Below are 27426 nucleotides of genomic sequence, written 5' to 3'. Positions count from 1 at the left end.
CCCAGAAAACCCCCGACTGCTATTAATCACTGAACTCTCAGTATGATCTAATCATAATCATTAATATGAAAATCTAAGTGACATCTCGAAGTCACCTAAAGCTGTAACAACATGTTTAACGTATGTCAGAATGGCAGCCAGTTTACTTTAGCGGTGATAAGGGCTATACCTCAGTTATCAATTGTGAAAGGTTTAACGATGTCACCTGGTGAAAATAGTGTCCCTTTGTTGTGTGGTTAGGTTTCTTCTGAGACACGAATGCAAGCAACCGAGAAGGAAGTCCTGGCCCAGCTGCTGCAGGAAAAAGACCAGCTTCAGAAGGAGCAGGAGGACAGAATTAGGAACTTGACAAAGATCGTCATTACCTCTTCCAGTTTTGCCATCAATGATGTAAAGGTGATTGCAGGACAGTTTGAAAGAATGGTTGTGTACATTTTACAGTCATGTTTGCAATATTTTGCAGTACAACTTTTCTGCCTGCCTTTTCATTACCTAACTGCTGCATATAAATGGATCTTAATACACATGTAACAGGGAAGCTCCAATGAATATGTATCCAGACTTTACTGTCAGTAAGGAGTTGTTGCGTACTGCACACTGTACTATCTGACTTGTTTAATTTGTCAGATCCGGAGCAAGAGGAGGATGACATGGGGTGGAAAACTGCTGCGAGGAAGGCAGTCCGAAGGCTTCCATTTCGGGGACATTGGCTTTCTTGAACACGCCACCAAAAGAAAGAAATCGGACTTATCTGCATTAATAGAACCAGATGACAGTGAGTTCTGACTTTGACTGAATCATCCTTGAGCTTAATAGTTGGTTTGTAATGGAAAAACTGCAGAATGCCCTCCCCTGTGCTAATGTCAGCTCTTTTGCTAAGCTTATTTTGTCTCTCAATTTAAGCATTAGACATCGAGGGAGAGGACGTGTGGCAACATAACATTGAAGATTTCCCCTTTGATGTGGAGATGAACATGAGCAACGTGTCTGTGCGCAGGAGCAGGGTTGTACAGTCCACGGTTTCCGATGTTTCGGCATCCACTCCAAATAGGTGGGTGAGCTTGGCTTCAGTGCCAGTCTGTTTTTCTGCCGGTATACTGTACTGTCAGCATACCAGAGGGCCTCTGCGTCTGCAAGGCTTGTGAGTTCTGATCAAGATGGGTCTCTAGCCCCGATCATGAAGAGCCCCAAACCAGTTAGTCTCACAGGTCACTGTTTCTAAAAAAAAAAGAGTGCATGTAAATTGTTAAACATTTAAGCATATTATTTTGTGTCAATTCTTTTTCTATTTTTCAAAAATAATGTGTGTTCTACATTTTTCATAAACATATTACTGTTTTGGTGCTTTCATTTTTAATATCTTGTAACTAATTTTTAGCATTTTCCCAAATTTTCTCCCCAGCCTCATTTGGTCTTATGAGTTATCGAATTCGGTCCCTACAGTAGTAGCCATGGGCCACTGGGGCTGAAACAGAGGATTACATTCTGTGGTTTCATTTTCAAAGAATTGCAAGAAACTTAATTTCCTCTGAAAGTATGTGTCTTAATGTTGATATATCCTTTTAATCTTTTAGAATGCCCAATTCCAATATTTTCAGCTTGATTTACGTGGTGTTTATTTGCTCTTCGTCTCCTTTGGTGGAGTTCTGAGAGTCGATCTTCCCAAGGTGTAGCCCCTGTACACGGTTAGTGGTCTGTTTTTAATCCGGTTCGCGTCTGATAGTTTGTCTTCTCAGATCCAGCTGAGCGAAGTGAAGGAAAGGATCGCGGGTTTGGAGGAGGAGCTGCAGAAGAAGATCCGGGAGACGTGGGAAGCCGTGGAAAAGCAGAACGCAGCGGAGAAGCGGGTGTCCGAGCTGGAGGAGGCCTTGAAGGCGCAGGACCCCCGGGGTGAAGGGAGCCACGTGGAGGGCTGCCGCGAGGCTCTTTGTAAAATGGCAAGTAGTTACCGGAGGCATCGCCTTCGACAGCCTGTTCCACACTCCCGTTCCCACAGGGGACAACGGAACAACCTGCTCAGGTGTTGAAGCCAAGCCTCTACATTTGTTCAAGAAAGGGCTGCATGAGATCCTTGGATCAGTTCATTACTAAATATCATAGGGGCTAAATGCAATTTCTTCACTGAAGGAAATTTGAGTTTATGCTGTGTGGAAAATGCACTGAAGTAGAATTTTCTATTACACCTAAAAGCAGTTTACATATGCATTATCTTTCTACAGTACGAAAAGGATTTTAGAGACACTATTCAGCTCTGTGAGACTCTGGTGGCTGAGAAGGTAGGCTTTATTGACTTTTTTTACAGTCTTGTTCTGTTTTTTTATTTTAAAGAAGAGATCAAGCCATTCGAAGTGCCGATGACATTGCACAACCATCCTTTTATAGTATAAATTTGCAAATACATGTCACACATGACAATGTAGCCTATCTGTTTGCTCCATATTTTGTTTTTACTACCAATATCGATCAGGAGGAGCTGAGTGCAAAGCTGAACATGCTGAAGGAGGAGCTGGACGCTTTGTGGAAGGAAAAGGAAGGGCTGCAGCAGGAGAAAGTGCGCCTTCAGCAGGAGATCATTGAGAAGGAAGAGCAGCACGAGTTCAACATTTTAGAGCAGGAGGTCCACAAGCAGTCTGAGGTGACTTTAATAGTTTACTTTGAACAGTACTTGTATGGATATGGACTGCAGTTTCCTTGGGTATAGAACAGACTGCATGTGCAATCACATTTTAATCTCCCCTACACTGATGTCCCGCTAAAACCTGCCTTCAGGAATCTACTAACCTCAGGGGAAACTCTTTTATACCTTTTTTGTGTTGAAACTGTAATTCACACTTGTAAGCATAGTTTAAGACCATCAAATGCTTAGTGCTAGGCAAAACGTCATTGCATTAAAAACCTGCGTCCATGTTTCTTTTCAAGTGCTCTTGATCTGCAGTCCGCTGAAACATAACCTGCGGGGGAACTGTGGTTTCATGCACACAGGACCGCACTGGGTTAATTATCATAGCAAAGAGCTTTGATTATGAAAACTTTATACAGAAATCAAAGTGTTTTGAATTGGCAGGTGAGAAAATAATCAAGATCAAACAATTTACTGAAGAACAAGAATCAGAAATGTTGTTTTAAAGTCTTTTTTTGTTTACGTTGTATCCGATTTGATGCCGAGCAGCATGCAAGAGTGACCAGGAAATGTTTTGCTTTGTTTTGTATGAAGTCCTGCATGATGAACTGGGCTGTTGATTTGGGAGCCAATCAGGTGGCTGCTTCCTAACCCCTCCTTTGCTTCTGTTTTGCTTATTTAATTGCTCCACAGACTGAGTTAGCGAAAGAAATCACCAGCTTAAAGATGGAGCTAGAGAATTCTGGTGTGTGCATCCAAAATCTGAAGGTGAGGAAAAGTGAGAGCTTTTTAATTCTGTCGTGTGCAGGATGGTTAACAAAATCCTTGCAAATTCCTTATCCTTATCCTTTGCTGTCAAAGGTCTTCAATATGGTCCATATTATGAAGGAGTGCAATCTTTTTTTTTTAATGATTGCATGAGCCATTGCAGTTTTCTCCAAGCTCAGACCTGAGTTTCGTCAATGTTGGAATCTTGCATGTGATTCGTGACTCAGGGATTATTTATTGTTCCTGATCTCTTTTGATAGAAAGATGCATCTTGGACAATAAAAGGTGAAGCATTCCTATAGTGATATCTCCATTCTAAAACAGGAACTAATACAGCATCTAATAACATTTTCCAACTTTTTGATGTTTATGCAAGGGAGCTATGCAATATATAGACTCACTTGGATTGAGGGCAGTGATGTTTGGGCAGAGATTAAGATTTGGGGGGACAAACAATAAATTAGCTGTGATTGCTGGTTCTTTTCTAATAAGATCTTTATTTCCTAGGCTGAGTTGGAGGCAAAATCCAATGAACTGCAAAACAAAGAGGAGTGGATTGCAGAACTTGAGAATATGGTAGGTTTTACAATATAAACAGTAACGCCACTGCCCCTCTGCCACTGAAGCCAATTAACTTCTTTGGCCGAATAGTTGACCGACATGCCGAACCTTTTGCAAGTCCGTGTAATCGTGGTCTTTCTAAGCTGTTGGTTTCTCCCTTCAAGGGCGGCAAGGACTTAACGGAGCAGATCCGGAACCTGAAGCACTCTCTCGGCGATGCAGAGGCAGTGAGCCGCGACACGAAGAAGGAGTGGGCCTTCCTGCGCAGTGAGAACCTGGCGCTGAAGGAGAGGGAGGTAAAGGCCCCGGTGAGGCTGCTGTGTGTTGGCTCGCCTGCAGGCAGGCTAAGCGGGCTGCTGATTCCTTTGCGGTCTTTCTTGCACAGAACAACATGGCAGCCAGGTATAAGCAGATGGAGGTGGAGGTGAACCAGCTGCGCAGCCAACTGGAGTCGGAGAAGATGCGCTTTAAAAGGATGGAGACGGACCTGCAGAAAGAGCTCCTGATGGCTTTTGAAGAAAACGCCAAGCTGAACACCCTTCTGGATGGGAAAGTCCCCAAAAGTATATATATGATTTTATATTTTGTGTATAATGCTACACAAATTGGGGGGGCAGAGGTTAAGAGATGGATGCTTAACTTAAACTAGGCAATTGTTAAATTGTGCTAGAGTAAAGGCAGTTTAAGTTGATTGCTCTAGAAGTACCTTTGTGCCATGACATGGATCTTTCTACATTTCAGATCTCATTGAGCGTTTAGATCTGGAGAAAAACGTTGCAGAGCTCAAGAAAGAGCTGGAAAAATCCCAGGAAGGGGAGAGAGCCTTGCAAACAGAAGTTAATTCTCTCTCTGCTCTCAAGAACCTTCCTGACAAGGTGGATGACTTGATGAAACAGGTGATCTGCCGCTTTCACTGTCTTGGTCTTTTAAAGGTGCATATATATATAACATCACTTTCTATAACCACTACATCCAGTTCAGGGTCGTGATGTCCCAGAGCCTATCCCAGAAAGCATTGAGCCAAAGGCAGGATACACCCTAGACTGGATGCCAGTCCATTGCAGGGCACACACAGACACCAACACACACTCTCGCACCAGGGCCTCATAACCTATCTGCACAGCTGAGTTTCTGAGTTTGGATTGTGGGACAATACCAGTTAGCACTGCAAGGCAGCAATGCTAACAAGTGCACCACTGTGGTGTTTATGTGTATGTATATATTAGTAATACAAAACGTGCTGAAATTCTAGAAGGGTTTCAGAATTGAATGTCGCAGGTCTGTGATGTTGGAACTTTTGTGTTTCTAGGTGTGTGACGTCTCTAATGAGTTATGTGCCACCCGGGTGGAACGGGACGACCTGCTCTCTGCAAAAGTGGAAAGAGATGAGGAAATCCAGAGGCTGACAGAAGCTGTGCAGCAAGTAACCGAAGACCTGAGGGAAACGCAAACAAAACTAAGTCGGGCAGACCAGAAGATGGCAAATCTGTCCGAACAGCACAGCGCAGTGCAGGCACAGTATGTGGAGGTTGCTGAAGACTGTGAGAAGCTCAAAACTGAATTGGAGAGCTCGTCTACAGAAAAACAGCAATGTCTAAATGGAATGGAAGACCTGAAGCTACAGGTTAGTTGAGTTTTGTTTTCAAATCCCAAGAGAGAAGTTCAGATGTAGATGTGTTCTTTGTGCCTGTTAACACCTGGAGTTTCTTAAGTGGTACATTGTGTTGTTTTTGCAAGTTCCGCACGAGCAACAAAGTTCAATTGCAAATAAAATTTTTAAAAAATTATGTTCAGTTTGCAAAGAGTTTTTGCAACTGAAAAGGCTTTTTCTATTATTTTTTTCCTCAAGTGAACGTCCTTTAAACAGGTTTGGCCAATTCAGTTTCCCCGTTTTAAAGTTCACAGTTTTTGCATTTGTCAAACTAGCTTGACTGCTTTTCACATAACATCATGGCCTGTGTACTTGGAACAGAATTTACAGATGACAGATCTTTAATCTTTAATCTTCCCAGGACCAGATCATCATGAATTTCAGTCTTGTACAAACTAAGGGTTAAAATCAGAATGTGCATTTTTCACCAGTAGATGCATCTGCACTATTGTAGTGTCCATCAATAATAGATATGATGTTTAAAATGATTAATAAAGTCACCCTAAACTCTGAAGGCAATTGAAATCTTCCATGCAAATGGAACCTAGTGAAAACTAATAACTTATCTCCCACTTACAATTCAACTGACCTGGTCTAAAAGTGACTGAGTCCACTTGACCATTCTAATAGAAATACAGATGAAATCTTAACTCATCTGATTAAATCTTGTAGAATAAAATGCACCTGCTCCATGCCATCTAAGAAACATGAGAATGAGATGCTTTTTTTTTTTTTAATCTACATTTCAGGTTTTGAACGTATCGGAAGAGCTGAAGTTGGTGAGCAGCGAGCGAGATTCTCTCCTGTCTGAGAAGGAAGACTCGACTCAGAGAACTGAGGCTGACCTGCAGGAGCTGAGGACCCACGTCGCCTCCCTAACTCAGGAGAGAGAGCAGCTGCAGGAAATCCTGGAGTCGGTCCGGGCGGAGAAGAGCCAGCTGAAGGCCGACCTGGAGGAGAAGGTGTGATGTTGCTTTTTATGATGTACTATCTTCAGTTCTTACCTTGAAATCAAGCATGTTCATTCTGGGAATACATATACAATATCAGACCAGTGAGTCAGAATGTATCATCACGAATATTGACATTTGGAGTTTACATGGCTTGAATCCACTGAGCCCTTGAGTTTGAAATTGAAGTCGGAGAACTGGAGCTCACTCAGCACCATGTCAGACAGAGTACCGCTATGAATAAGGACCTCCCCTGCCTCAAACCCCATCTGTTCCCCCTTGCGGCAGCAGCTTCTTGGCTCATCACATCCTGGGAGTGGGGTTCAAGTGGGCTAAAGCCAGATTAACTCCAATTGCTCAACACAAAGGTGGTCAGTAAGAGGGCTTGTCTGAAAACGCATACTGTACATATTTATCACATCACATTATCACATTTTGTCAGCAGGTACATTTTTCTAATAAACTTTAAGTAATTTAATTCTGAATTCTGTTTTTTAAAAAGTTCATCGTTTAAATTCATGCACTTTGCTTATGAAAAACATGGTATTTTCCATCTGAAGTATAAATGTTGCAATGCTAATGCCCCAAATGTTTATTTTTTAGACTTATTTAACAATGAAAGGATTTACAGCTAGAACTTACAAATGTTTAATTTTGCAGATAGTGTTTGATCACAGATCTGAAACCTTCTCTTGCCTTCACAGATGGTGGAGACCCAGGAAGAGCTCAGACAGCAGCAGCAGCTCATCTCTGACCTGAAGACCCAGAGGGAGGAGAGAGAAACTCAACTGGAGCAACAGGTAAGGAAACTTCAGAGTCTTGGATTCTTCAGCAACATTAAAAAACAAAGAAGATGGTGATGATGAAATCGGTCACTTATACCTCCTCAGATAAATGACTTGAGTGGGGAACTGAAGCTGGTGAGCAGCGAAAGAGACTCGCTCCTGTCTGAGAGGAGAGACTCTGCTCACAGACCAGAGGAAAAACTGGAGGAGATGAGGTCCCACATCACCTCCCTCACTCAGGAGAGAGAGCAGCTGCAGGAAATCCTGGAGTCAGTCCGGGCTGAGAAGAGTCAGCTGAAGGCCGAGCTGGAGGAGAAGGTACGAGTATTTTTTTTTGTTTTGCGCTATTATGAGGAGCTGAAAATCAAATATCTTGATTTTCCAGATGTTTCAAGAAGCTTCAAACAAATTATATGATAACTTAAGTGCCTTAATACAGTGTTATAATTTCTATCTACTTTGGTGGTTGTAGAAAAAGAATGTTTCTGCACTGCCATCTTTAAATCTATGACACCTGAGGAAAGTAAAATTCGTTTTGCCTTCACAGATGGTGGAGACCCAGGAAGAGCTCAGACAGCAGCAGCAGCTCATCTCTGACCTGAAGACCCAGAGTGGGGAGAGAGAAACTCAACTGGAGGACCAGGTTAGTATTGATGTCTTCTAATGCTAAGGCACTTTCAAAACCGCTGGATGCTAAAACTGCTGTTAAGCATTTACGATTTCTTGAAGTAAGTACCTGATGTTTTTTCACCCAGGTGAATGAGTTGAGTGAGAAGCTGAAGCTGGTGAGCAGTGAGAGAGACTCGCTCCTGTCTGAGAGGAGAGACTCTGCTCACAGACCAGAGGAAGAACTGGAGGAGCTGAGGACCCACATCACCTCCCTCACTCAGGAGAGAGAGCAGCTGCAGGAAATCCTGGAGTCAGTTCGGGCTGAGAAGAGTCAGCTGAAGGTAGACTTGGAGGAGAATGTTGAGATGGTGAGGACAAAAACTAGGAATATTTAAAGTCAGACATTAACAATTTTCCAAATGAGTTTCACTTTACTTATCTTATTTCCTTTAATTATCCCCTATAAAGGCTGGCACTGTAGTGCAAAGATTCTCTATAATCTTCTAAAACATGCAAAACTGCAGTGCACAATAGCTTGAGTAAATAGACTTTCAGATTTTGTCATTATCTATAATTATTTCCTGTACCTTAACATTTTTGTGATGTTTAAAGTGAGCTAAAAGCATCCCATGTTTAAGAGAAAACACAATGTGGATTTCAGTTATATTTTTTCATATTAGGTGATTTATAATTAAAAATACTAGAGTAGAATTACACTTTCTGGTATGTGTCTGACTTAAGTTGCTTGTAGTTTAAAGTGAATAGTGGCTCCTGAAGACAGTAACTATATTTATGTGAGTGTTCTAGTAGCAACATGAATAGGAATCTTTATTTACAAAGGCTAATAGTCAGTTTTCATTACTGCAGATGATTGAAACTCAAGAAGAACTAAGAGAGGCCCAAGAAAAGATTGGACTGCAAAAGCAAATGGTTGAGGACTTGAGGATGCAGCTGATGCAGAATGAATCTCAGATGGAGAAGAGTGGCGGAGAATACATTTCATCCGACATGACAGCCTTGCAAGATAAAGTAAGATAGATTTTCTACACCTTTGGATTTGCTGTCTTTAGAAATGAATACGATAAAAAGCAAGCTTGAATATGAAATCTCTTCATAGGTGAATGAGGTGCAGTTGGTGAACAGCGAGCGGGATTCTCTTCTGTTGGAGAAGAGAGACTCGACTCAGAGAACCGAGTCTGACCTGCAGGAGCTGAGGACCCACATCGCCTCCCTCACTCAGGAGAGAGAGCAGCTGCAGGAAATCCTGGAGTCAGTCCGGGCGGAGAAGAGTCAGCTGAAGGCCGACCTGGAGGAGAAGGTAGGAGCCTTGAACAGCTTTTCCATTATGAAGATTTCTGTGGGAGTGCTTCTTCAAGCTCACTAATCCTAATGCCTTAACTAAAGAATTAACAGAGCACTTACTTTTAAAACGGTTCTGTAATACTATTCAGATCTTGCCTTGATAGTTGTAAGAAGGATGATGATGATTGCCTGACTGTGCTATCTTCAAACCTTTGCTACTGAGGAACTGGATTTATTTAGCAATTTTTCTTTATTTGGCCTTCACAGATGGTGGAGACCCAGGAAGAGCTCAGACAGCAGCAGCAGCTCATCTCTGACCTGAAGACCCAGAGGGGGGAGAGAGAAACTCAACTGGAGCAGCAGGTAAGGAAACTTAAGAGTCTTGGATTCTTCAGCAACCTTAAAAAACAAAGAAGACTGTGATCAAGTAGTGATGGATGAAATCAGTCACTTCTACCTTCTCTTCAGATAAATGACTTGAGTGAGGAACTGAAGTTGGTGAGCAGTGAGAGAGACTCGCTCCTGTCTGAGAGGAGAGACTCTGCTCACAGACCAGAGGAAGAACTGGAGGAGCTGAGGACCCACATCACCTCCCTCACTCAGGAGAGAGAGCAGCTGCAGGAAATCCTGGAGTCAGTGCGGGCTGAGAAGAGTCAGCTGAAGGCCGAGCTGGAGGAGAATGTTGAAATGGTGAGGACTTCACCAGTTTGGAAGCTATACTGTACTTGACATACAGTATAATGTTCTTTTAAACCTGATCGGCAAAATTGGTTTGAGTCAGTTTCCTTGCATGAATTTCTCATTGCAAATTAGTTAAAGATTTCATTTGGCAAGTTGAAAAAGACCCATTTTGTTGTATTCAGAATGTTGAGGCCCAGAGTGCACTTCACTGTGCCCAAGAAGAGATCAGGCAACAGCAGGAATTCATCTCAGACCTTAAAACCCAGAGTGCGGAGAGTGAATCTGACCTGGAGCACAAGGTAAGCTGTGATAATGGATCTTTTATGTCTCAGCCATTTGGTGCAGTGCAGCATTTGACTCATTTGTGATTGTTTTGTGTTTTTGGAATTTAAGACAGAGCAGAGCTCTTCAGATACTCAAATGTCTTAAACATCATTTTTCAAAACCTCTCTGCAGATGAGAGACGTGAACGAGCAACTGAGGTTGGTGAGCAGTGAGAGAGACTCTCTCCTGTCCGAGAGGAGAGACTCTGCTCACAGACCAGAGGAAGAACTGGAGGAGCTGAGGACCCACATCACCTCCCTCACTCAGGAGAGAGAGCAGCTGCAGGAAACCCTGGAGTCAGTCCGGGCTGAGAAGAGTCAGCTGAAGGCCGAGCTGGAGAATGTCGAGATGGTGAGGGCTTTTGTACCTTTTATGAACGTTGGTTCTTTTTTTCTCTTAAACTGCATTTTATCAGTCCAACATATGAGAATCAGTGAGGTTATTTCATTGTTAACTGGGTGAGAGTATTTTGTAGTCCTTCAATAGTGTTTGATGAAACTCCTTTTCCTATGAGGGAATATAGCCACGTATGGCATGCAAGCTCCACTTTTGAATCCTATTAGGTATGTGAAAATAGATCCTACAGGAAATTACTTCTAAAAGTATAGGGTTAACAGTAAGAAATACATTAACTAACAATCAGATTGGCTTTACAGGCTGTTAAGAACCAAGAGGAGCTGAGACAGCAGCAGCTGATGACTGACCTTCAAACTGAGAGTGCAGAGAGGGAAGCACAGCTGGAACAGCAGGTTCGTTTTTAGTGTTGGAATTTTAAGAAATAAAAGTCAATGAAGAAAAATATTTTTTTTGTAGGAAATACTAACTTGCCCACTCCTACAGATAAAGGAACTGAGTGAAAAGCTGATGCCGGTGTTGACCGAGAGGAATCGAGTAATGGAACACAACTCTTGATTAATGCCTTAAAATGCCATTTTCCTAACCTTCTCTACAGTTGAGAGACTTGAATGAGCAACTCAGACTAGTGAGCAGTGAGAGAGACTCTCTCCTGTCTGAGAGGAGAGACTCTGCTCACAGACCAGAGGCTGAGCTGGAGGAGATGAGGTCCCACATCACCTCCCTCACTCAGGAGAGAGAGCAGCTGCAGGAAATCCTGGAGTCAGTGCGGGCTGAGAAGAGTCAGCTGCAGGCCGAGCTGGAGGAGAATGTTGAGATGGTGAGGATTAACAAGTTTTTTGGCTTCTCTTGGGACCCCAGTTTATTGCATGTTCTAAAATATTGCAAAGTAAGGAAACCTTTAAATCTTTCATTTTAGGATATATTATGTTAATTGAAGATTCAAGAATTCCCATTCATTTTGCATTCTAGTGTTCAACTTATTTTCTTATCCTGTTGCATATGAGGACTGACATTTTCAGCCTCAAACCTAATTTTTACATATGTAATCTGTTTTTATCATTTGAAATGAACAATTTTGTGCTCACCCAATTTGGAGTTGCATTTTTTAAGACTTCCTTCCGTAACTGTTTGGAAGTGAATAATACATGCAGTTACTATATGCCTATATGCAGAGCAATTCAAAGTTAACACATTGCAAGCATCGCAATGCCTAAGAGTGACCACTGGTTGGAGGAACACTACACCCCCTGCAACTGCAAGTTGTAGAGATCAGATACATGAAGAGCCTTGTAGTCCTGCCCTATCCTGCACAGTCCCTTTTGAAACCCAAGTCACAGCTGGTGATGTGACCTAGCAGTGTCTGGCCATAAGGCTCAACTTGTGATCCTATTACATACTTTTACTTTAGCCACTCGGGAGTCCATGTGAATGAGGAATTTTCTTGTTAATGTTGACTAATCGGATAATACCTTGTTTTCTTTTCTTAGGCTGTTGAGAGCCAAGCAGAGCTGCAAAAGCAGCAGCAACTGATGGCTGACTTCAGGTCCCAGAGTGCAGAGCAGTTAACACAGCTTGAACAGCAGGTGAGTTTGGCATACTCTGACTATTACATATTTTTTTTTAGAATAAGCAAGAGGACATAAACTGCAGAGTTACTTACACAATCAATGCCTGACCCTTCTGACAGCTGAAGGAGTTGAATGAGCGGCTGAAGCTGGTGACCAGCGAGCGTGATGCCTTCCTATCGGAGAGAACAGACTCTGCTCAGATGTCCGCTGTTGAAGTGGAGGAGCTGAGGAGGCACATTGCTTCACTCGCCGAGGAGAGAGACCAGCTGCAGGAAATCCTGGAGTCAGTCCGGGCCGAGAAGCAGCAGCTCAAGGCTGACTTGGAGGAGAATGTTGAGATGGTGAGAGCTTGTGCTTTTTGCGATTATGTGGTGAACTGAAAACCATCAGGGTGAACAATTGTGTTAAAGAGCTTTGGCCAAATGCAGGTAGGTTCTCTAAGTGCAGTTGAGGTTGACTACAGCATGGTGGTTTGTTTTTGATTACTGTATAGAAACATGCCCTTTATTAATCTAAACGGTATATGAAGAACCACTTCAAGCATGCAATATTTGCAAACAAAATATGGATGCCCCTTTACCTTCGCTGCTGTGGAACTTTCTGCTTTCACAAGCTTTCGATTTCGAGTGTGTTTTGAAATCCTTTGTCACTGGAAGTCATATATTAGGAAAATATGCATCAAAAGGTTTACTGTCACTTTTAAAATTTCGCTTGGTAGAATCACTTACTGTCTTTCACAGTCTGTTGAAACTCAAGAAGAACTCAGACAGCAGCAGCAGCTGATGACGGACCTTAAGATCCAGACTGCGGAGAAGGAAGCAAGGCTGCAACAGCAGGTCCGTTTAGACTTCCTTGACATGGGGGGATTGTAAGATGGGAGAAGGAAAATTGTAAAGCTTTTCCCCCCGAATCTGTCTGACCCTCCTTTTTTACAGATAACAGAGTTGAGTGAGAAGCTGAAGCTGGTGAGCAGTGAGAGAGACTCTCTCCTGTCCGAGAGGAGAGACTCTGCTCACAGACCAGAGGCAGAACTGGAGGAGATGAGGTCCCACATCGACTCCCTCACTCAGGAGAGAGAGCAACTGCAGGAAATCCTGGAGTCAGTCCGGGCGGAGAAGAGTCAGCTGAAGGCCGAGCTGGAGGAGAAGGTACGAGTTGTGGGTAATTGTGCTATTATGAGGAGCTGAAAATCAAGATTTAACCAACTTAAAATAAATTATAAGCTTATAATTTAAGTGCCTTACAGTGTTATAATTTCTATCTACTTTGGTGGTTGTAGAAAAAGAATGTTTCTGCGCTGCCGTCTTTAAATCTGTGACACCTGAGGAAAGTAAAATTCGTTTCGCCTTCACAGATGGTGGAGACCCAGGAAGAGCTCAGACAGCAGCAGCAGCTCATCTCTGACCTGAAGACCCAGAGGGAGGAGAGAGAAACTCAACTGGAGCAGCAGGTTAGTTTTGATGTCTTCTACCGCTAAGGCACTTTTAAGGCACAGGTGCTGAAAGACAAAATGGCTGTAAGCTGTTTTGAACATATTTTGAAGTTAATGCCTGATAAACTTTCAATCAGGTGAATGAGTTGAGTGAGCAGCTGAAGTTGGTGAGCAGTGAGAGCGAGACACTCCTGTCTGAGAGGAGGGATTCGACTCAGAGAACTGAGGCAGAACTGGAGGAGCTGAGGACCCACATCACCTCCCTCACGCAGGAGAGAGAGCAGCTGCAGGAAACCCTGGAGTCAGTCCGGGCTGAGAAGAGCCAGCTGCAGGCCGAGCTGGAGGAGAAGGTAGGAGCCTTGAACAACTTTTCCATTATGAAGAGGAAGATGTTGAGATGGTGAGGGCTTTTGAGACTTGTTTTGCTTTCCGTGGAACATCAAATACTTTTAATTGAGGGTAGAGGTCTCCACCCTTTGAGGGCCAGAGAGTCTTCTGGGTTTCATCCCAGATTTGATCTTTATAGCCTTTTAAATTTTTTTAGTCTGAAAAGTGAAATCTGCTTTAATCAATTGCCAATTAAAAGGTACATAAAGGGGTCTGTCTTCAGGAACTGAATGGGGAACTCCTTGTCTTGACGTTTACTAAAGAGGTCGAGAAGTTTTGTCCAGAATATTATTATAGATTAGGTCACTTGAAATGATAAATTCACTCCACCTTCACACCACTACTATGACATGGGCCAGTCTTTGTCACTGAACTGAAACATTGTCTCAAAGCGAAACCGACTTCCAGTTAGATTGCTCTTCGTCCAATTTGTGCGAATTTTCTGAAATTCCTCAAATCTATTCAATGAATGAGAGTGGTTTTAAAAGTTACAAAAAACAAAGCTGTTTCTAAGATTTCCCTAAAATTAGTCCTTACCTTGTTCTCAACAGATAAATAAATTGAATGAGGAACTGAAGTTGATGAGCAGTCAGCGTGACACTCTCCTGTCCGAGAGCAGAAACTCAACTCGGAGAACCGGGGCTGAACTGGAGGAGCTGAGGACCCACATCACCTCCCTCACTCAGGAGAGAGAGCAGCTGCAGGAAACCCTGGAGTCAGTCCGGGCTGAGAAGAGTCAGCTGAAGGCTGACCTGGAGGAGAATATATCGGTGGTGAGAGTTTGACATTTAGCTTAACTGAATAGCATTGTGATTATTATGGGTTAATGCAAGGAACTTGAATACAAATCTTAACATAGAACTAAAACCCACACGTTTAAAAATTGTTGTAAGAAAACCTGGTTTCTCTCTACAGGCTGTAGAGACTCAAGCTGAACTTTGCCGTGCTCAGGATGAGCTGAGAACTCAGCAGGAACTGATCTCTGACCTCAAGACTCAGATAACAAAGAGAGAAACTCAACTGGACCTCAAGGTGTGCATTGTTCTCAGCTTTGCAGATTACTTAATTGATTTGGATAGGAAAAATCCTTAATTTTTTATGTGGCAGTACACTTAAACAATATTTTTACACCTGCAGGTGAATGAGTTGAGTGAGCAGCTGCAGTTGGTGAACAGCGAGCGAGATTCTCTCCTGTTGGAGAAGAGAGACTCGACTCAGAGAACCGAGTCTGACCTGCAGGAGCTGAGGACCCACATCGACTCCCTCACTCAGGAGAGAGAGCAGCTGCAGGAAACCCTGGAGTCAGTCCGGGCTGAGAAGAGCCAGCTCAACTCACTGGAAGATGCTGTATCCAAAGTATGTTTTCTTCTTTTTCATTGTATAACAGTTTTACAATATCCAAATATGTCAGTGACCAGTGACCAGTTTAAGGTGAATCATTTCGGCCAGTTCCCAAGAAATGTTGAAGATTTGGATTTGAATATTTATCGAATATTTTCCAGTGCTAGGTTAGGAGCTGGGTGGCTGAAATGATTTAATTCAGGAGTTGGAGTTTTAGGAAAGAAAAAGCTGTTACTTTCAACCACCCTGTTTGGAAACTACATTTTCCACACCAGTTGCAGATAGAATTACACCAAGTCCAGGATGAGCTGAACAAGAAGGAGCAGGAAGCTGAGGAGCTCAAAGGCCTGGTAGCAGATAAAGAAGTCCAGTTAAACTCCATGCAAGAGTCTCTGTCTGCAAAGGCAAGTTGTGTTTTTTAGAATCCCACAGATGAGAATGCTAGGTAACAAACTTAGGAAAATAAGTCTAGACAAAGGCAAAGGCTACTGTCATTCTGCCTTGATAGAAGAAAAAACATAAAGCAAGAAAGCAGCTTTGCAAGTAGTGGTTCTAATAAGGATCAATGAAAATGTGGTTAAAACATAACCCAGTTGTTACCAAGCTTAATAAATTATGCATTGGTATCATTACATGAGAAATGTGAAATCCTCTCATTTTTATTTTTTGCACAGACATGTAAATATACCCGTATGCTTTCTGGTTCATTTTTTTTTTCCATCGCAAAAACAGCCTCAGGTGTATCATGGAGTTTCTTCTTTTAAACGTGCTGATTTTCTTCCGCTGTCGGGTGTGGGCAGGTGTCCGTGTTCCAGCAGCTCGTGCAGGGCCAGGAGCGCGCGCTGGAGGAGAGAGACCGCAGCCTGGCAGAGCTGCAGGGCAAGGTGGCGGCTCTGGCTCAGGAGAGGCAGCAGCTGCAGGGGAGCCTGGAGCACCTCAGGGAGCAGCTCGAGAGCCAGACTGAGCAACACCAGGCTGTGAGTCACCCATGCCCGAGACCTCAAATAAGTGCAATGCTTAAACGGGGAAACTACCATTTAACTGCATCTCATCTTTGGTGTCTAGGGATTATTTTGTGCAGATATCACATATTAATTGTCATTTATTATTTTTAATTATTTTTCTTTTTGGAATCAATGAATTATTTTTCTTTTCAGCTGATTGCCGAATTTGAGCTGCAGTCACAAGCGTCTGTCAGTGAGGACCAGAGGCAGTCTCAGCGCCTTAAGGAATCAGAAGAACAATATCAGGTGTCTGTTCTATTATGTGACTCTGATGAAAAATTACTTTACCTATTTCTTTTTCCAATTTCTGTGTCATATTTTGCTCCCAACCTAAGTCTGCTTCTTGCTTTCTTGAAAACAGCCATCTTAAATTTTCGAACATTTAACTAGTGTCAATTATCTATTACATATGGCTGATTAGTAGGAATGAGTTAACAGTCAAAGGTAAAGCAAGACTTTTCTTTGTTGCCAAATGGCAATCGAAAGCACACACATACAAGGCTGTATAGTTCTTTCTATACCTACAATGTGGGTGTCAGTAATGTCCTGCCAAATTATTGAGTTTACTAATACTCCAAGATATAAGTGAATATGATTTTTGGACAAGCAACTAAATCAAGATTGGTCATTATTGCATCCTCTGGTTTACTTGCTTTCACATGACTGCATTTTAGTTTAAAGAAGCAAGAGTAGCTGTTGCTGACTTGTTTCTCTTTCCCAGGAATGTCTGAAGAGATTTCAGCTGCAGATTGACCAGTTTAAGAGCTGTGCAAAGAACATCAGTGCTCTGCTAAATAAGGACACGACCTCTCAGAGCAAGCTGGTGCGTCAGTTTGTTTCCTCCCTGCCTGCAGAGCAGAGCAAATCCATGCTAAAGTTAAATTCCGGCATCAGTAAAATAAATACAGATCTTGTCCTTCGTCTGAGACAACAAGCGGTAAGTTGATATTATTTTTCCTTCAAGCATGCATTTAATTCTGCCTTGCTCTTAAAGGGTCTTGACTTGTAAGGCTAATATTAGACAAAAAGGTATTTTATGTTTCCTTTGCATGAGACAGTGGAGGGAGACTCCAATTATTGAATAATACCTTATTAGTGAAAGACTAACATTGGCAATACAATTAACACTTGATTAAACAGGTTTCATTTTACTAGGCTTTGGATTAAATGTACAAAATCTGCTGAAGGGGAATTTTGTCTGTAAAATCAACTAATTAATGGGAAAAATAAAAATACTGCATGGGTTTAATATTCAGGAATATCAGTGGTGCACTGTAGGGGTGGACAATTGCTTACAATGAGTGTTTCATATGCTTTAGCAAATTTTCTACAGTGCATTTCTGAGCGAAATAAAACTTGTAGATTTATGATAAAGGCACAGGAATAACTTTCATTGACTGTTGATTGCAATTGTTACAGAAGTCATAAGATTCCTGAAGCATATAGAGATGTGGTTTCAAATAAAATACTGCATTTCAAAGGTCCTTTTTGATTGTAAAATTCCTGATACCCATTAAAAAACCCTTTCATTGCCAGTGTGTGTACTCCAGTATTGCTGAAATACACAAAGATCACTTTGAGGCAGCTCTCCAGCACAGCATTGCCAGCTTTGAAGAGCGCAAGCTTCATGACCTGCTGATCCAGAGGATACAGACGGCCTCAGGCAGCAGCTCCGAACACGTCAGCCAGCAAGCACAGAGGGCGTCAGATCTCCTGGAGGAGAGGCAGAGACGGGTGCAGGTAGGCAGTGGAAGGGTTTGGTTCAGTACTTTAGCCACAACTTGCAATTGCTGTGGGGGGCAGCATGTTCTGTGGGTCACACATAAGACCTGGACTGATCTTTGGGTGTGGGAAAATCGGTATGCTTGCAATGACCTGCATTATGTTTACCTCTTGCCTTCACACAGACATAATATGTTACGTTTTTAACCAAGAAGGGAATGTAGAGATGGAAAGTACACTTCCTCTGTTTAAATCGACAGGGGGCATTGTCAAGAAGATAGAATTTCATCCAATAACTTTTATAAATTACTGTCATTTTTTTATGAAGGAAATGACTGAGATTTTGGCAGAGCTGGAAGATGGGTTATCTTGTCACGCTACCAGTCGAGCACAAGAGCATCCAATCCAGGAGGAAATCAACAGGACTCTGAAAGCGCTGTGTGCTGCCCCTACAGCTGGGTTTATAGAGCTGGAACAGGTCCTGCAGAAGGAGAATACCAGGATGACTGAGAAACTTCAACAAACAACACGGGTCTTAGAGGTAAAGTGATCAATTGTTATTGGTAATTTAGTCCTCAGGGAGTCTAAAGGCCCTTTTTCCAGGGCTTTATTCTAAACGTATCCAGATCCACTGGGGCGGAGTGGTGGCACTGTGGCTAAGGATCTGTGCCTGTGGCTGGAAGGTTGCCGGTTCAAATCCCGCGGCTGGTAGAGGAATCCTACTCTGCTGGGCCCCTGAGCAAGGCCCTTAACCCCAACTGCTGCAGGGGCGCCGTAGAAATGGCTGACCCTACTCTCTGACCCCAAGCTTCTCTCCCTGTCTGTGTATTTCATGGAGAGCAAGCTGGGGTATGTGAAAAGACAAATTCTTAATGCAAGAAATTGTATATGGCCAATAAAGTGATCTCTTATCTTACTTGAACAGGCATTACAAGTGAACAAGCACTGTTTCAAGGTGATACAAGTGCACAAGCACTATGAATTAGTATCCATATTTATAAAGTGACTTTTGTCTTTGACCTCAAAGTACTTTAGAAAAGGAGAGGCATGGTGGTTAGCACTGCTGCCTCACAGGCCCAACATCCTGTTTATGATTCCACCCTGGAGCATCTATGTGGAGGTTATATGTTTGTGTGGGTTTCCTCTCACCTTTGAAAGACGGGCAGATTAGATTTGATAGGGACAATTTAGTATAGCTGTTCTTGAGGGGAGTGGTTGGAGATTTGCACTTTGGGTGGGGTTATTCTGGTTACAACCAGTACAAAAAGAGGTTGCAGGCTTCTCTTTGCGTAAACACAGTAGGCTGAGCAGCCTTCTCTGACGTGTGGCAGACTGGCTCTCTGACCATCTGTGTAAAGCTCCAAAACAGGACCCCAGATAACCAAATAACCTTCCATTTGCTAATTGTTGTTTTAGCCCCCAAACCCTTTGCTTCTTGCTTGCTTTTCATAATTGAGAAAAGTGTGGCTGCTGTTGACATGTAATTACATGACATGTAAAAAAACTGCTGCTTTTTTCAAACAAATCCTTCTGGGGTCTTTGGTTGAGGTGTTTTCTGTGGGAAGTGAGCCTCAGTTCAGATGCAACAAAAAATGAGGTTTTTTTCACTTTTATTTTTGTAGGGCCTAAAAGCAAAATACTATGATATTAAGGAGAGATGCCAAGCCCTCCTTGCTAAGTCAACAGCAGATCTAAAGGAGCAGAGGGACAGGAGTCAAACTCTGCTGGTGGAATTGGACGATGGGTCTCCCAAAAAAGGGTCCGAAGTGCTGCAGGAGAATCTCCTGCTGCTGGAAAGACTTGAAGGGAGTGAAAAGGAAATAAAGGTACGACTTCTAGAAGATTGTGGTATTGGTTTTTGTGCCCTTTTTAGTCTAAAACCCTTTTGATTTTTAGTTCAAATACTGAATGTTTGCTGTTTACTGTAGCTTTGAGTTTAAACTGTAGCTTTGAGTTTAAAGACTCGGCTTTTTACTCGCCCATTTCATTGCCTTGGTGGGTCTCAATAAGAGTGAGCTATCTTTTTTCCTCCATCACGGGGTTTTGGCAGACAATGCAGCTGAAAATAAAGAAGCTGGAGGGATCCCTGGCTGGCGCAGAAGCCAAAGCCGCAGATCGGAAGAGAGCCGCAGACGGGATGCAGATGGAGCTGCAGAAGCTCGTGGCCCAGGTGAAGGAGAGAGATGAGTCCATCTCGACCTTGAGACGCAGCCTGAGCGAGCTGGAGGTGTGTCTTCCCAAAGATCGCACGTCGGACGGTTACTCACTTTAGAGCCACTTAAAGTTCAGTTCGAGAATTAAGAAAAGGCACTGCTGACCATTCCAGCAGCTGATCATTCTCGCAGAGTTTTCCATTGTTTTATTCAAATCCTGCTTGTGTGGTGACCCACTGGGCCAGTGGGGTATTGTGTGGAACAGGAGTGTAAATGTGTAATGAGCCAAGTATGATTTTATTTTTGCTTTTCAGAAAAGGGCAGAGAAAGGAGCGTCTCCGTATATAGAAGAGCTGGAAACCCTGAGGAGTAAACTTGTTAAAATGGAGATGGAAAGGACGGGGCTGTTGAAGAAACAAGAGCAAACGTAAGGGCACCCTCCGGACTTCGCTGCAATCGCCCGGCTTGACCTGATATCTTCTCTCATCTCCCTCTGGTCTCTTCGCTTCACTGCCCCCCACCCCAATGGGCCTTTTCTTGTGTTTGTTGGATTTTGCTTAATTCTTGCCATTTTCGTACTGTATATTTCCAGTACATTTTTCGTTTTGTGCAGTCCATGGATTTGAACGTTGGTGGCTCTGGCTAGGTTAGTTATATGAAATAATATTACCAGTAATAGGTTCAATAAGCTTGTATAAACTTCACACAGGGATGGCACAGTACTGTAGCTTGCTGGTCAGTGCCATTATCTCACAGAGCTGCATGTTGCGTTCAGTTCTGGCCTGAGGGGTTTTCTGCGCGGGATGTTCAGTCTCCTCCCCCGTTTCGAGAGCCTTCCCCAGCTGGCTCAGTTCCCTCCCAGCTTCCAAAGACATGCTGGCTAGGTTAATGGGCGTCTCTGGACTGGTGTCATGTCTGCAGCCCAGCTCCACTTTGAACCCTGTGCTACTAGGGCAGGCTCTGAGCTTTTGTTACCACCCATTCCAGGAATAAGAATCTTCCCAAAAAGATACATGGCTATGGATTCATGACATTAATCACTTGTAAATACCGCTTATCTAGGGTGGCTGCAATGACGGCAGCCCTGGAGCACCGAGATGAGTCTCTCAGGAAGCTCAAGGAAACTCTTCGGAAATCCCAGCAGGATCAAGAGGCCTCATGTGAGTACTCTGTCAGGGAGGAGAGGCTTGTACAGCTCCAATTACAGAACTACCTTTAAACTTAACCGGGGACAAGTGACGGTTTGACGCAGTATGCCGAATGGATCGTCAGATGGATTTCATTTCTAACTGGGATTCTACCAGGCATTCTATACGATACAAGTCAGCATTTCCCGAACTCGTCCCTGCATCGGCGTCTGTGCGTGTGAGATGTTAAGAAAAACGGGCACATGCCACTTACTTAGCAAGCCTGGAGCGGACTTTCACAGCTAATACTAAGCTTATGTTCTACTCCTTTCTGGGAATTGAATGTGTATAAAGAGAATCCACCCACACCTCTATCAGGTGGATACATTTAGTATATGACCATTTCCTGCTTGTATCCATTTAAATGTCAATGACTTCATGTTGAATTTGTATAGTCAATAGAAACTGCCAGGTTTGAAAGGTTAATGTTTACCGGTATCTACTAAACACAGTCACTGGTTTTGAACTTTTTTTTGGAACTTAGTGCAGGACCGCTGCATGTAAGCCTTATAGTTAAAATAATACAGGCACAAATATAACCATAAAACAGCAGACCTGGACTTGGTCTGCAGCAGTTTAGGAAGACTTGAGCTGACTAAAGGCATTAAATGAAGAGCTGAAACATTACAGAACCTGCATATTCTCTTGAACACAATACAGTTCAGAGTTTTTATTGTTTACCATCTTGTGACGGGTGGATAGATGATGGCAAGGTTTGTTTTTTCTAGTTGTCGCTGATGAAAAACCCCATACCAAGGCTCCAGTCACATGTGGTGGGGGAAGTGGGATTGTCCAAAGTACCATGATGCTCATGATCAAGGCTGAGAAAGCCAAGCTAGAAGCAGAAGTCCACCAGCAGAAAAAGAAAATTGGCCAAATGGAAAGGTAAGCTTATGCTAAGAGTCTCCTGGAGTGGAACAAAGAGAAGACGAGAGTACATTTAGGAATAAGAAAATATTTGCCAGACAGCAAAGCAGCTCTTGTAAGTCAGCGATTCTCCATTTTGTCCCCAATGTGCACAACGCTAAAGTTGCATTAAACTGCACTCAGGGGACTTGGCATACAGGACACTGGATATTTGGAGACTAAACTGGTAGTGGCTAATTTGTGGTTTCACCGGCAGAGCAGAATAGGTGTGATTAAGGGCAGATGGAAGGCAGCAGGTCCCAGAATACCACTATTACAGATCATGAGGTTAAGGCACAGGAACCCTGAGGTTTCATACATATGTTCTGTGGGACAGGTGTCCTTAAAATTAGGAGACATGTTAGTCAAGCTGTCATAAGATCAGGAAACTATAATGACTCCCTCACATTAATTACATAGGACAAATATACACAAAACAAGATAGGATTGTTCTAATAACAGACAAGAAAAAGTAAAGACTTTTTATTCCCGTCTCCCAAGGAATTTGAACAATGAAGAGATGGTAGTTTAACTGTGGTGATGTTTCTCTTTCTTAAATTGGACAGTGTGGTATCCAGTCTGCAGGCTGAGGCGTCCAAATGGAAGGGAAGGGCAAGGAAACTGAAGGAAACGTCGGGGCTGAAAGGCTCTTTGTCCGAGATGGAGACGCTCTGTGATAACCAGCCCAATGTGTCTCCACGCACGCCTACTAAGAGAAGGCAGGTCACCTCTGAGGGCTTCATCCTGGACTCGCCCAAGAGCAAATTCTTTGACTCCCGGTCGGGGTCCTTGTCCGTCGCCTGTCCAAAGCAATTTTTTGACAACTCCACTTTAGGAACAATCCCAGGTTTGTTCATTACATTTAAGACCTATTGATGTATGTTTTTACAACATATTGCGTCCATTGAAGTCTGACATTTGCATGAATGTTATTTTGTATTTGTTAGAAATTGCAAACCATCCACAGTCGTCTGTGGCAGCTGCCAGCTTACATGATAATAGTAAACCAGCGAAGGGTAACTGATGCTTGTCCCTAGCTCTGAGCACTTGGGGCGGTGAAGTGATTGTAAGGCTTTTAGCACAGTGATGTCTCATTCCACCTACTTGCATGGGGAGTTCACCTGAGCCTTCTTTTAATACACTGATGCCCACTGCTGGTGCTGGTGGCCTGCCAAGTCTTCTGGGTTTCATTCCATCCTAGACTTTTAATGACTCCAATCCATTATTTGCTTAATTGGTCTAGATTAAGTTCGTTCATTGGAGATATTAACTTTCCTATAAAACCTGGTGGACCGTGATCCTCCGAGTCCCAGAGTGAAGATCCAGTCCCAGAATGAAGTTTTAAATGTATGCTTTCGAGGTTGGGATACGCAGCGTCTCTGCTAAGGATCAGACTAAGCAAAAATAATTTGGTGTGGCCACACATTCTGGTGAAAGGGTCATTTGCTTTGTCTTTTTAAAGTATTTTTGCATCTAGGAGGGAGATTCTCTCCTTATGATCTGGAAGAGCACTGAGGGAGTTAAATATCTACTATTTAGAAGTAATCAGATGCAATAATTTCTCATTTTAAGCGGTGAGGTGCATTATGCCCAACCAGCTTGGCGTTACTTGATAGATATATATATATATGTGTGGTGTGTGCTTTATTAAAACATATATGGTTGGGAACTACTGTAGTTATTGATCCAGCCTCTATTATTGATATTTGTTATTGGATTTCAGTTTTGTGCTAGGACAAGTAGTGCCTGTTCGAATCTTACATCACATGCACCAAATCTATTTTCACATCCTATCCTGAAATAAGACCTTCAGGCAACTTTGAAAAGGAAACCTAGGTTGTTTGTGGGTCTCTAAATATTTGCATTATGGTTGTTTTGGGGAGGGGGGGTGACAACTTAATTATGTATTGAGCAAGTTTTCTACTATAAAAATGTACTGTGCAAAACTCTTCATAAATGGACATTAAAATTGCACTTTTTGTTTCACTTTTGCAGATGTGAACCCAACAGCTGAGCCCAACAGTGAGGGAGACTGGTGGTCACTAGCTCCTCAGAAGGATGGAGCTGAAAACTGCAAAACACAATAAAATGCTGAGAAAGATGTTTAGACTTCTAATAAACTTGTACATTTTACTTTTGCTTAAATAGAAACAAACCATCTCTACAACAGATTTTACATGTTTGTATGTGTTATTTTATTAAACCTATATGTGTTTGTATTAAACCTTTTGATTCTATATTCAGTATTTTTTTTATTATAGTGGTGAAAAATAGCCATCATCAGAAGGTATTTAAAATGGGTGCCAGTCACCGCATGTTTCCTGTAGCAATATCAGGGCAGCTTGCACAGCAAGACCTCTTGAGTTGAGGATGACTTGAAACACTCGTAGAGCTCACGAGAGCTCACTCGTATCTTGTTTGATCTCACAGTACTTTAGACCCTGTTTGTTAGGATTGCTGTGTTTCCTGCTCTTATTAGCCTCCAAACACTTGCCAACCCCTAACCTTGATCATATTCCAACCAGTTTATACATAGAGTGCCTTGTACCCTGTACAGGTTAAGGGTGAGACACCAACCTATTGCTCTTGTACGGTGTAAAAAAAAAAAAAAACATGCACAACTTGCAATCAGGTGGGTTTTGGAAAACTTTATTACAGTGCTGAAGCATGTAGACAGTGCAACGTGAGAAGCATACTCATCTTGTTCTGTAATGGGGATTGCTAAACATTTCTTGTTGCAAGTGCCAGAATGTAAAAGTGCAAGGGATATAGAGAGGAAGCTACAGGAAATTCTGATCCTTCAGGCAAAGGTTGAGCTGTTCCATCCCACGTTCTGTGGTTCCATGTCAACAAAGTTGACGTAGATCCTGAATGTGACAGAAACAGTAAGATGGCTATAAATATCTTTAGAATATTACAACAGTAAGAAGTTAAGGCAGTATCAGCATCATTACCAGACAAGTATCTTAAATCAACAAAGTAACTTACATTTCACATTTTATCTCCCACTGATGCAGTGGGATGTTTGGAAAAACCTCCACCATCCTAAAATCATGCACTTCTCCTCCCCCATAAAGAACCACCCAGCAACAGCTCTAACTTCATATAGTTTGAGAGATTTTTCTTGCATACTTACAGCTCTAGTCACGGCGAGTAAAATAACTAGTACTTATAATAGGTGCTCTAAATATCCCAACACTGCTATGCTTTTAGAAAGCTTTAGGTGTAGTGCAGTAGGCTGTGTTTGAACCCTGTCCAAGACACTATAGCTATAACAAAGGTTTAGGTAGAGGTTATACATAGAGCCCATGTGCTTGCTCAGAGCTGCAAAAATAGCACTTTTGTTTCATGGCCCGCTGTGGCTGTACTGTACCTGTCTCCGGAGATACCCAGGTGTTTGGTGAGGAGTCCACACAGCAGCTTGGAGTACTGCTTGTTCTGCTGCCCCCCTATCTTCCCAATACTGTGCAAGGAGCACAGAGCACAAGGGTCCGACTTCCCCCCAAACATCATGGTTTGGTCCGCGTTGATGTGCACAGCGATGTACTGCATGATACACGTGAAAGATACAGGTTTAACTCAAACTTTCAAAAAGTGGCAAAGATGGTAAGGCTTCAGAGACTTCTGAAACTGTTTCTGATGCACAGCTTAATATTATCTGCAAATACTCTGATGTCCGGTTTTTCCCAACATTTACATTTTTTATACTAACGGTCCCCATAAGTAAATCCCTTTTACGTTTAATACAATCCAGAACGAATAGAACATCTTAAAACACTCCACAGTAAATGCAATTCTGCAATTTGTCAGCCATAATATTCCCCGCCTTTTGTGAAGTGCTGCTGACATTTAGATCTTAAAAGCAAAGGAAACCTAGTAGGACGTAGAACAGTCTAGAAAGGGGAGCAGTGAACTAGATTGCCACATTAAATGCACATAAAATGGTGTCGTCACTACCACTGAAATCAGTGCAAAACTGAACATAGTCCAACTGACTGAAGTGACGCCTGAACGGAACGGATGCGACCAGTCATGCCTGAGATACTGGGTGTCCGTGCGTGCAGAGGCATTCAGCACACGCGTGATGATCACCCGGATAATTAATGAGCGCCGGTTCGGCACAACGGAGCTACAAGTAATCACAATCCCCTGTCAAGGGAGCCCCTGCTGCCGATTTATTTACCCACGTGGGCTCATCGATGACAAGTTTGTTGAAGAACCTATGCAGCGTTTAAATAACTATTTTCACTCCATCATAGGCTCACCTACATTTCACTGGAAACAGCAAAGTCATGTCCCGGCCATCCCGTTATCACACAGGAGGCTGGTTCCCGGGGAGGGTCGCCGGGAACCCGAGAAAATCAGAACTGCCCCCCGGGACCGGACGTTTTCGGACCCGTTACACCATGGGGTCTCTTTTGCACGATGCCGCCTACCTGCGCAGGTTTCCCCATGGCCTTCGCCAGCTCCTGGGTGGCTTCTGACAACAGGGACGCAGGAATGGCGTCTTTGGAGACATTCGTGCTCACGACGAACATCGGCATCTTTGCGTTCGGTAAAAGGTCTGGCCGAGAAGAATATGTAGCGGATCCCACCTGAAATAAGCAGCAGTGAATGAACTGTCCTGCGTGCACTTGTCCTAACTCTTTATGGCAGATTTGCGTCGCAGGCGCACTGCACAATAAAGGCGGAGTTATTACAACCATCAGTCACTGCAGCACATGCGCTCACCCGATTTCACATCCTATCCTGGATTGGATGTTGTGTGATCTTTCTCCCTTGTTTTTAACGGCATGGGATAAACCTATTACTAGTTCCTTTGCCTAACTCCTGTAACAGAGAACAGTGGTCGTTACAGACGCAGCTGTGGCAGAAAGAGGCAGCTTCTTCGATACAAAATAAGAACACTGCAGATTTTTGTTAGAGTAGTATGTCTGTGGAAAAGCATAATAATATTAACATAAAAGGGGTATAAGAAAAGAACAGGATCAGTGTCCTTTGCACCAGCCTACTTGTTTCCTAACAGCTATCCTGTTATCCTATTAGCTGTTAGCTATCCTATCCTCTTTGTACGGAAGACAGTTCCAAACACATACAACTGTGTAGAAGAAGTGCCTC

General features: G+C 42.9%; 2 protein-coding genes across 6 annotated transcripts in view; one reads left to right on the top strand and one right to left on the bottom strand.

The window, feature by feature from the left end:
- cenpe (centromere protein E) overlaps positions 1-24545 on the top strand; it is a 30273-nt gene extending 5728 nt beyond the window's left edge. Inside the window, exons 13-59 of one of the 5 annotated variants that reach the window (XM_088618066.1) lie at positions 241-396; positions 628-775; positions 904-1051; positions 1724-1937; positions 2220-2276; positions 2468-2635; positions 3314-3388; positions 3896-3964; positions 4114-4245; positions 4335-4512; positions 4691-4845; positions 5259-5573; positions 6350-6562; positions 7255-7350; positions 7441-7653; positions 7883-7978; positions 8091-8312; positions 8812-8973; positions 9062-9262; positions 9514-9609; positions 9715-9936; positions 10110-10226; positions 10384-10602; positions 10908-11000; positions 11204-11425; positions 12096-12191; positions 12296-12517; positions 12917-13012; positions 13112-13324; positions 13531-13626; positions 13746-13958; positions 14547-14768; positions 14911-15027; positions 15133-15351; positions 15612-15740; positions 16137-16313; positions 16494-16586; positions 17062-17277; positions 17877-18080; positions 18391-18603; positions 19685-19888; positions 20113-20289; positions 20530-20642; positions 21278-21375; positions 22131-22287; positions 22875-23155; positions 24304-24545. In XM_088618066.1, coding sequence (XP_088474192.1) covers positions 241-396; positions 628-775; positions 904-1051; positions 1724-1937; positions 2220-2276; positions 2468-2635; positions 3314-3388; positions 3896-3964; positions 4114-4245; positions 4335-4512; positions 4691-4845; positions 5259-5573; positions 6350-6562; positions 7255-7350; positions 7441-7653; positions 7883-7978; positions 8091-8312; positions 8812-8973; positions 9062-9262; positions 9514-9609; positions 9715-9936; positions 10110-10226; positions 10384-10602; positions 10908-11000; positions 11204-11425; positions 12096-12191; positions 12296-12517; positions 12917-13012; positions 13112-13324; positions 13531-13626; positions 13746-13958; positions 14547-14768; positions 14911-15027; positions 15133-15351; positions 15612-15740; positions 16137-16313; positions 16494-16586; positions 17062-17277; positions 17877-18080; positions 18391-18603; positions 19685-19888; positions 20113-20289; positions 20530-20642; positions 21278-21375; positions 22131-22287; positions 22875-23155; positions 24304-24395 — 7635 coding nt within the window. In that variant the 3' untranslated portion in view covers positions 24396-24545. The remainder of the gene's footprint in view (positions 1-240; positions 397-627; positions 776-903; positions 1052-1723; positions 1938-2219; positions 2277-2467; positions 2636-3313; positions 3389-3895; positions 3965-4113; positions 4246-4334; positions 4513-4690; positions 4846-5258; positions 5574-6349; positions 6563-7254; positions 7351-7440; positions 7654-7882; positions 7979-8090; positions 8313-8811; positions 8974-9061; positions 9263-9513; positions 9610-9714; positions 9937-10109; positions 10227-10383; positions 10603-10907; positions 11001-11203; positions 11426-12095; positions 12192-12295; positions 12518-12916; positions 13013-13111; positions 13325-13530; positions 13627-13745; positions 13959-14546; positions 14769-14910; positions 15028-15132; positions 15352-15611; positions 15741-16136; positions 16314-16493; positions 16587-17061; positions 17278-17876; positions 18081-18390; positions 18604-19684; positions 19889-20112; positions 20290-20529; positions 20643-21277; positions 21376-22130; positions 22288-22874; positions 23156-24303) is intronic. The other 4 variants (XM_088618068.1, XM_088618069.1, XM_088618070.1 and 1 more) reach the window with 4 other exon arrangements.
- Positions 24546-24941: 396 nt separating this feature from the next.
- On the bottom strand, positions 24942-26993 carry mif (macrophage migration inhibitory factor). The gene is made up of 3 exons (XM_088617634.1): positions 26745-26993; positions 25682-25854; positions 24942-25175 (listed from the first exon to the last, which is right to left on the bottom strand). Exons 1-3 carry the CDS (start codon positions 26850-26852, stop codon positions 25109-25111), a joined length of 348 nt encoding a protein of 115 aa, XP_088473760.1. The 5' UTR covers positions 26853-26993; the 3' UTR covers positions 24942-25108.
- Between the last annotated feature and the right edge of the window lie 433 nt (positions 26994-27426).

The sequence above is a fragment of the Lepisosteus platostomus genome, chromosome 24 (genome assembly GCF_059453375.1).
Source record: "Lepisosteus platostomus isolate fLepPlt1 chromosome 24, fLepPlt1.hap1, whole genome shotgun sequence".
Lineage (NCBI taxonomy): Eukaryota > Metazoa > Chordata > Actinopteri > Semionotiformes > Lepisosteidae > Lepisosteus > Lepisosteus platostomus.
Note: the sequence above shows the minus strand (reverse complement) of the source record. Positions and strands in the feature narration are given on the sequence as shown.

Bases quoted from the DNA above. Each gene is read 5' to 3' on its own strand.
- mif (XM_088617634.1), bottom strand. From the start codon at position 26,852: ATGCCGATGTTCGTCGTGAGCACGAATGTCTCCAAAGACGCCATTCCT. The intron at 25,855-26,744 runs GTAGGCGGCATC...TGTATCATGCAG, and splicing joins CCATGGGGAAACCTGCGCAG to TACATCGCTGTGCACATCAA. The intron at 25,176-25,681 runs GTACAGTACAGC...TGTCACATTCAG, and splicing joins CTGGGTATCTCCGGAGACAG to GATCTACGTCAACTTTGTTG.